The sequence below is a fragment of the Cherax quadricarinatus genome, chromosome 62 (genome assembly GCF_038502225.1).
Source record: "Cherax quadricarinatus isolate ZL_2023a chromosome 62, ASM3850222v1, whole genome shotgun sequence".
NCBI lineage: Eukaryota > Metazoa > Arthropoda > Malacostraca > Decapoda > Parastacidae > Cherax > Cherax quadricarinatus.
The window spans coordinates 25,561,334-25,570,221 of record NC_091353.1 but is presented as its reverse complement, the minus strand read 5'-3'; the positions used below and the strand labels follow the sequence as shown (position 1 = coordinate 25,570,221).

Here is an 8,888-nt window from a genome sequence, read left to right as displayed (position 1 = left end):
ACCTATCATCATTCTATCATGCAGGAGGAGCCACATGTCTATGGTGCATCCAACAAAATAAGCAGACTCTTGGATGTCACTACCGCCCGGCTCCGGCTGGGTTACAAGTATCTATGGCAGGTTAAATCACCACCACCAGATGTAGACCAAACGAAATGTAAACTTTGCCAGATGGACTATTGTCACACCCTGCGTCATTATGTACTGGAGTGTGTCACACCTTGCGTCATTATGTACTGGAGTGTGTCACACCTTGCGTCATTATGTACTGGAGTGCGATAAAATTAATGAATTTAGAAACAACTCACTCAGAAGTGTTCAAGAAATGGCTAAGTATTTTATCCACAGTGGTATATTGCAGACCATTCTGGAGAAATACCCTGACTTTGCTAGCTGTAAATAATGCATTACTACGTTGTGTGTGTGTTTGTGTGTGTGTGTGCGTGCTTGTGTGTATGCATATATTTGTACGCTCGTGTGCATATGTGTGTGCGTGCGCGCGCGCTCGTGTGGGTGTATGGCCCACTTAATATTTGTATTTATAACTCATTACAATTGTGACCAGGTGTGGACGTATCAGTGGTTCCTTACTTTGTAATTTGTTCATGACTGTAACCATGTATAGGAGTGAGGCTGATTCATTACCTCTGTAACTTGTCATGATTGTGACCAGATCTACCTGGAGTTCGTTACCTTTGTAACTAGTTCAGCTATCATAACTTTGGGGTCCAGTCACTGGACCCATTATGTACCTTTGTAATCTTTTGACTACCGCCCACAGGATGGGTATGGGGTGCATAATAAAAATATTATTAAACTAACTAACCTTAGACTGTAAGTACATCCTTACCTCAGACTGTAGGTACCTCCTTACCATGGACAGTAGGTACAGCCTTACCTTTGCTTGTGGAGGTGCTGTCCTGCCCGTCTTCTTGCTGACATCCGTACACTTGTTCTGGTAACCATTGAACACTGCATTCTCCAAGCTTGTTTCCGCTGTTCAGTTTCATTCTTCCGTCTTCTCTTCTCGGATCCCATCACGCACTGGATTACTCCTTCATGATAAAGTTGATAAATTAGACCAAGATAATTTCCTGAAGGAAGGCGTACGATACGGCTCTGGTGTGTGTGTCTGTGTCTAGCACTAGGAATAAAATTAAGAGAGAAGTCATTAATGAAAGTGAATGATATAGTAACGCAGTTAGATGTCTGAGTAGATCTATAAGCCACTATGATAACATGAACGTAGATAAGTACGTTTATGGAGCAATTTACAATGTGAACATTGATGTAGTGGCCAGGCTTAATTAAGCTTGGTTACAACTGCTGCTGACAGTTTGGCAGACACACAGATGATGTGTCCAGTCCTGTGGTCACTGTCTTGAACACTATGTGCTTTGTTATTAATATATTGAGGATTAAAGAGACAGACAGTATAATCTATATATGTCAAAATATTAATGAAAATAAGATACCAGATATATTAAGCAAATTTCGTAAATCTACAAGCAACAGATAAGTCAACCGTAGATATAAATCCATATGTATTCCCGTTAACCGTTTTGATCTAGTTCCTAGGTCTTTTGTGTAGCTATATGTACCCCATATCCATCCACACGATGGATATAGGGTACACAAACTAACCACTACCATCCACAGGATGGATATGGGGTACACAATAAACTAGCCACTACCATCCACAGGATGGATATGGGGTACACAATTAACTAGCCACTACCATCCACAGGATGGATATGGGGTACACAATAAACTAGCCACTACCATCCACAGGATGGATATGGGGTACACAATAAACTAGCCACTACCATCCACTACACACTAGCCACTACCATCCACAGATGGATAGTACACAATAAACTAGCCACTACCATCCACAGGATGGATATGGGGTACACAATCACCGAGCCACTACCATCCACAGGATGGATATGGGGTACACAATTAACTAGCCACTACCATCCACAGGATGGATATGGGGTACACAATAAACTAGCCACTACCATTCACAGGATGGATATGGGGTACACAATAAACTAGCCACTACCATCCACAGGATGGATGTGAGATGCACAATACACTAGCCACTTCGCCTTCAAAATCTAAAATCTCTAAGTATGTAACTTAGACTCGTTAATGACAGTTGCCTCATAATTATTCTTATAAATTCCCCAGCCTCATATCAAATTCTGCTTCTAAAACACAACTTCGCTCCTCAACACGTATTGGTCACGCTGTGAAACCAGTTCACAAATGAGGACCCAAATGGAAATAGGTCACTTTGACTTTTTTGGGGTTATCAAAAGTTAATTTACACATATGTTACCATGTATGATAATTTGTGACTATTGTGTACCCGTACTTAAATAAACTTACTAGACTGCACGTAGGCATGAAACTTATGACGACGTTTCGGTCCGACTTGGTCCATTAAGTAGTCACATAGAGAAGCATGAAGGAAAGGGAGCCAGAATATATACTGGGGGGGAGTGAGGGACGGGAGTGGTAGAACGAGAGGAGGGAGTAGTAGTAGTAGCAGTAGTAGTAGTAGTAATAGTAGTAGTAGTAGTTCAGCAGTGGTAGAACAAACTATAACACTCCACTGGGAGGCCTGGTCAAGGACCGGGCCACGGGGGCGTTGACCCCCAGAACATACTCCAGGTATACTCCAGGTAGATAGAAAGAAGCGTATGACGACGTTTGGGTCTGCCAGAGACCATTAACTAGTCACAGTAACACAGGAAGGTGGTCAGAATAAGGCACACAACAGTAGGACACACCTCGAGACAACCTTCCCTGACCTCTGACCTCAGCTAAACTATCAATCTCTGGCTCTACGCTACATCTACTCTCATTTTCCAGGAATCAAACTTCTTCCCTGTCATTCTCCAGGCTCTGTGTGACCCCTACGAGTTTAGCTCTTTCCCTGACTTTAACATATAATGGTTCAGTTATATGACGTATCTATAAACCCAAGCTAAGTCATAATGAAGGCATCTCAGTCAATAAAGAATAGAAAGAGACTCGAACCGGTCCCCTCATATAGCAGACACAACACAGTAACCACAGATCTTGCAATAGAATGATTTTACAACCAGAATTTCTGTGACATAGTTGAATCAGCAGCACTAACTGTGGCACTACTGTCTCATCCCACAGTCCCAGAAGCTTACACGGTACATCTGTTCTCATGCCCCTAAAAGCCATATAGCCTGCAAAATCATCTTGTTGTAACCTTTGTGGCTGACTGGATACAGACTTGAGCCTATTTGTAAGCATGGTTAGAATCCTCCATGCATTCTCCTACTTATTAATGTGATGTGTTTGTACAGGTGAAGATGAGGATCAGAGGACGGCCTATGAGAGAGTGTTGTATGGTCTCCATCATGACCAGCGGTGGATCAAGGAGGTGACCCTGGGTCGTCGTGTTGGTTTCTACCGCTTTAGAGGAGAGCTGGGCCAGGGTAACTTCTCCACTGTACGTCTGGCCTTCCACCAGCTGACCCGCGGTCAGTCACCTTACTCTCTGTGTCTTACTGTGTAGTGTGTATCTTGACCTTACTGTGTTCTGAGTGTTGACCTTATTGTGTTCTCTGTGTTTATTTTATTGTCTTCCTCTTGTTGTGTTATGTGTACTCACCTAGTTGTGGTTGTAGGGGTCGATTCACAGCTCCTGGCTCCATCTCTTCACTGATCGCTAATAGGTCACTTTCTGCTTCATGAGCTTTGTCATACCTCTTCTTAAAGCTATGTATGGATCCTGCCCCCACTACATCACTTCCCAGGCTATTCCACTTTCTGACAACTTTGTGACTGAAGAAATACTTCCTAACATCCCAGTGATTCATCTGTGTCTTCGACTTCCAACTGTGTCCCCTTGTTACTGTGTCCCATCTCTGGAACATCCTGTCTGTCCACCTTGTTGCTGTGTCCCATCTCTGGAACATCCTGTCTGTCCACCTTGTTGCTGTGTCCCATCTCTGGAACATCCTGTCTCTGTCCACCTTGTCAATTCCTCTCAGTATTTTATATGTCGTTATCATATTATCCCTATCCCTCCTGTCCTGTGTCGTCAGGTCGATTTCCCTTAACCTCTCCTCGTAGGACATGTCCCTTACCTCCGGGACTAGTCTTCTGTGTTGACCTTACTGTATCATGTGTGTTGACCTTACTGTATCATGTGTGCTGACCTTACTGTATCGTGTGTGTTGACCTTACTGTATCATGTGTGTTGACCTTACTGTATCATGTGTGTTGACCTTACTGTATGTGTGTTGACCTTACTGTATTATGAGTGTTGACCTTAGTGTATCATGTGTGTTGACCTTACTGTATGTGTGTTGACCTTACTGTATTATGTGTTGACCTTACTGTATCATGTGTGTTGCCCTTACTGTATCATGAGTGTTGACCTATCTGTATCAAGTGTGTTGACCTTACTGAATCGTGTGTGTTGACCTTACTGAATCGTGTGTGTTGACCTATCTGTATCAAGTGTGTTGACCTATCTGTATCACGTGTGTTGACCTTACTGTATCACGTGTGTTGACCTTACTGTATCATGAGTGTTGACCTGACTGTATCATGTGTGTTGACCTTACTGTATCATGTGTGTTGACCTTACTGTATCTTGTGTGTTGACCTTACTGTATCATGTGTGTTGACCTTACTGTATCATGTGTGTTGACCATACTGTATCATGAGTGTTGACCTGACTCTATGCGTGTTGACCTTACTGTATCACGTGTGTTGACCATACTGTATCAGGAGTGTTGACCTTACTGTATCGTGTGTATTGACCTCACTGTATCATGTGTGTTGACGTTACTGTATCATGTATGTTGACCTTACTTTATCACGTGTGTTGACCTTACTGTATCCTGTGCGTTGACCTTACTGTATCATGTGTGTTGACCTTACTGTATGTGTGTTGACCTTACTGTATCATGTGTGTTGACCTTACTGTATCATGTGTGTTGACCTTACTGTATGTGTGTTGACCTTACTGTATCATGAGTGTTGACCTTACTGTATTATGTGTGTTGACCTTACTGTATCATGTGTATTGACCATACTGTATCATGTGTGTTGACCTTACTATATCATGTGTGTTGACCATACTGCATCATGTGTGTTAACCTTACTGTATCATGAGTGTTGACCTTACTGCATCATGTGTGTTGACCTTACTGTATCATGAGTGTTGACCTTACTGTATCATGTGTGTTGACCTTACTGTATCATGTGTGTTGACCATACTGTATCATGTGTGTTGACCTTACTGTATCATATGTGTTGACCTTACTGTATCATGTGTGTTGACCATACTGTATCATGTGTGTTGACCTTACTGTTTCATGTGTGTTGACCATACTGCATCATGTGTGTTGACCTTACTGTATTGTGAGTGTTGACCTTACTGTATCATGTGTGTTGACCTTACTGTATCATGTGTGTTGACCTTACTGCATCATGAGTGTTGACCTTACTGTATCATGTGTGTTGACCATACTGTATCATGTGTGTTGACCTTACTGTATCATATGTGTTGACCTTACTGTATCATGTGTGTTGACCATACTGTATCATGTGTGTTGACCTTACTGTATCATGAGTGTTAACCTTACTGTATCATGTGTGTAGACCTTACTGTATCACGTGTGTTGACCTTAATGTATCATGCGAGTTGACCTTACTGTATCATGTGTGTTGACCTTACTGTATCATATGTGTTGACCTTACTGTATGATGTGTGTTGACCTTACTGTATCATGTGTGTTGACCTTACTGTATCATGTGTGTTGACCTTACTGTATCATGTGTGTTGACCTTACTGTATCATGTGTGTTGACCTTACTGTATCATGTGTGTTGACCTTACTGTATGACGTGTGTTGACCTTACTGTATCATGTGTGTTGACCTTACTGTATTACGTGTGTTGACCTTACTGTATCACGTGTGTTGACCTTACTGTATCATGTGTGTTGACCTTACTGTATCATGTGTGTTGGCCTTACTGTACCATGTGTGTTGACCATACTGCATCATGTGTGTTGACCTTACTGTATTACGTGTGTTGACCTTACTGTATCATGTGTGTTGACCTTACTGTATCATGTGTGTTGACCTTACTGTATTACGTGTGTTGACCTTACTGTATCATGTGTGTTGACCTTACTGCATCATGTGTGTTGACCTTACTGCATCATGTGTGTTGACCTTACTGTATCATGTGTGTTGACCTTACTGTATCATGTGTGTTGACCTTACTGCATTACGTGTGTTGACCTTACTGTATCATGTGGCTTCATTACCAGCTGACACTGGTGAACCCTGGCTTCATTACCAGCTGACACTGGTGAACTCTGGCTTCATTACCAACTGACACTGGTGAACCCTGGCTTCATTACCAGCTGACACTAGTGAACTCTGGCTTCATTACCGGCTGACACTGGTGAACCCTGGTTTCATTACCAGCTGACACTGGTGAACCCTGGCTTCATAACCAGCTGACACCGGTGAACCCTGGCTTCATTACCGGCTGAAACTGGTGAACCCTGGTTTCATTACCAGCTGACACTAGTGAACCCTGGCTTCATTACCGGCTGACACTGGTGAACCCTGGTTTCATTACCAGCTGACACTAGTGAACCCTGGTTTCATTACCAGCTGACACTAGCGAACCCTGGCTTCATTACCAGCTGACGCTAGTGAACCCTGGTTTCATTACCAGCTGACACTAGTGAACCCTGGCTTCATTACCAACTGACACTGGTGAACCCTGGTTTCATTCCCAGCTGACACTGGTGAACCCTGTCTTCATTCCCAGCTGACACTGGTGAACCCTGGCTTCATTACCAGCTGACAAAAGTGAACCCTGGCTTCATTACCAACTGACACTGGTGAACCCTGGTTTCATTCCCAGCTGACACTGGTGAACCCTGTCTTCATTCCCAGCTGACACTGGTGAACCATGGCTTCATTACCAGCTGACACTGGTGAACCCTGGTTTCATTATCAGCTGACACTGGTGAGCCCTGGTTTCATTACCAGCCGACACTGGTGAACCCTGGCTTCATTACCAGCTGACACTGTTGAACTCTGGCTTCATTACCAGCTGACACTGGTGAGCCCTGGCTTCATTACCGGCTGACACTGGTGAACCCTGGCTTCATTACCAGCTGACACTGTTGAACTCTGGCTTCATTACCAGCTGACACTGGTGAGCCCTGGCTTCATTACCGGCTGACACTGGTGAACCCTGGCTTCATTACCAGCTGACACTGTTGAACTCTGGCTTCATTACCGGCTGACACTGGTGAACCCTGGCTTCATTACCGGCTGACACTGGTGAACCCTTGTTTCATTACCAGCTGACACTGGTGAACCCTGGCTTCATTACCAGCTGACACTGGTGAACCCTGGTTTCATTACCAGCTGACACTAGTTAACCCTGGTTTCATTACCAGCTGACACTGGTGAACCCTGGCTTCATTACCAGCTGACACTAGTGAACCCTGGCTTCATTACCAGCTGACACTAGTGAACCCTGGTTTCATTATCAGCCGACACTAGTGAACCCTGGTTTCATTACCAGCTGACACTAGCGAACCCTGGCTTCATTACCAGCTGACGCTAGTGAACCCTGGCTTCATTACCAGCTGACACTAGTGAACCCTCTCTTCATTACCAGCTGACACTAGTGAACCTTGGCTTCATTACCAGCTGACACTAGTGAACCCTGGCTTCATTACCAGCTGACACTAGTGAACCCTGGCTTCATTACCAGCTGACACTAGTGAACCCTGGCTTCATTACCAGCTGACACTAGTGAACCTTGGCTTCATTACCAGCTGACACTAGTGAACCTTGGCTTCATTACCAGCTGACACTAGTGAACCCTGGCTTCATTACCAGCTGACACTAGTGAACCTTGGCTTCATTAACAGCTGACACTAGTGAACCTTGGCTTCATTACCAGCTGACACTAGTGAACCCTGGCTTCATTACCAGCTGACACTAGTGAACCCTGGCTTTATTACCAGCTGACACTAGTGAACCCTGGCTTCATTACCAGCAGACACTAGCGAACCCTGGCTTCATTACCAGCAGACACTAGCGAACCCTGGCTTCATTACCAGCTGACACTAGTGAACCCTGGCTTCATTACCAGCAGACACTAGTGAACCCTGGCTTTATTACCAGCTGACACTAGTGAACCCTGGCTTCATTACCAGCAGACACTAGTGAACCCTGGCTTTATTACCAGCAGACACTAGTGAACCCTGGCTTCATTACCAGCTGACACTAGTGAACCCTGGCTTCATTACCAGAAGACACTAGTGAACCCTGGCTTTATTACCAGCAAACACTAGTGAACCCTGGCTTCATTACCGGGTGACATTAGTGAACCCTGGCTTCATTACCAGCTGACACTAGTGAACCCTGGCTTCATTACCAGCTGACACTAGTGAACCCTGGCTTCATTACCAGCTGACACTAGTGAACCCTGGCTTTATTACCAGCTGACACTAGTGAACCCTGGCTTCATTACCAGCAGACACTAGTGAACCCTGGCTTCTTTACCAGCTGACACTAGTGAACCCTGGCTTCATTACCAGCTGACACTAATGAACCCTGGCTTCATTACCAGCTGACACTAGTGAACCCTGGCTTCATTACCAGTTGACACTAGTGAACCCTGGCTTCATTACCAGCTGACACTAGTGAACCCTGGCTTCATTACCAGCTGACACTAGTGAACCCTGGCTTCATTACCAGCTGACACTAGTGAACCCTGGCTTCATTACCAGCAGACACTAGTGAACCCTGGCTTTATTACCAGCTGACACTAGTGAACCCTGGCTTC

The 8,888-nt window shown here is 44.4% G+C and overlaps 1 protein-coding gene across 5 annotated transcripts in view; it reads left to right on the top strand.

The window, feature by feature from the left end:
* The window catches only part of LOC128706524 (serine/threonine-protein kinase NIM1), a 171,377-nt gene that overhangs the window by 73,535 nt on the left and 88,954 nt on the right, over positions 1-8,888 (top strand). For all 5 annotated transcript variants that reach the window (XM_070098511.1, XM_070098510.1, XM_070098509.1 and 2 more), the window contains exon 2: positions 3,351-3,527. In XM_070098511.1, coding sequence (XP_069954612.1) covers positions 3,351-3,527 — 177 coding nt within the window. The remainder of the gene's footprint in view (positions 1-3,350; positions 3,528-8,888) is intronic.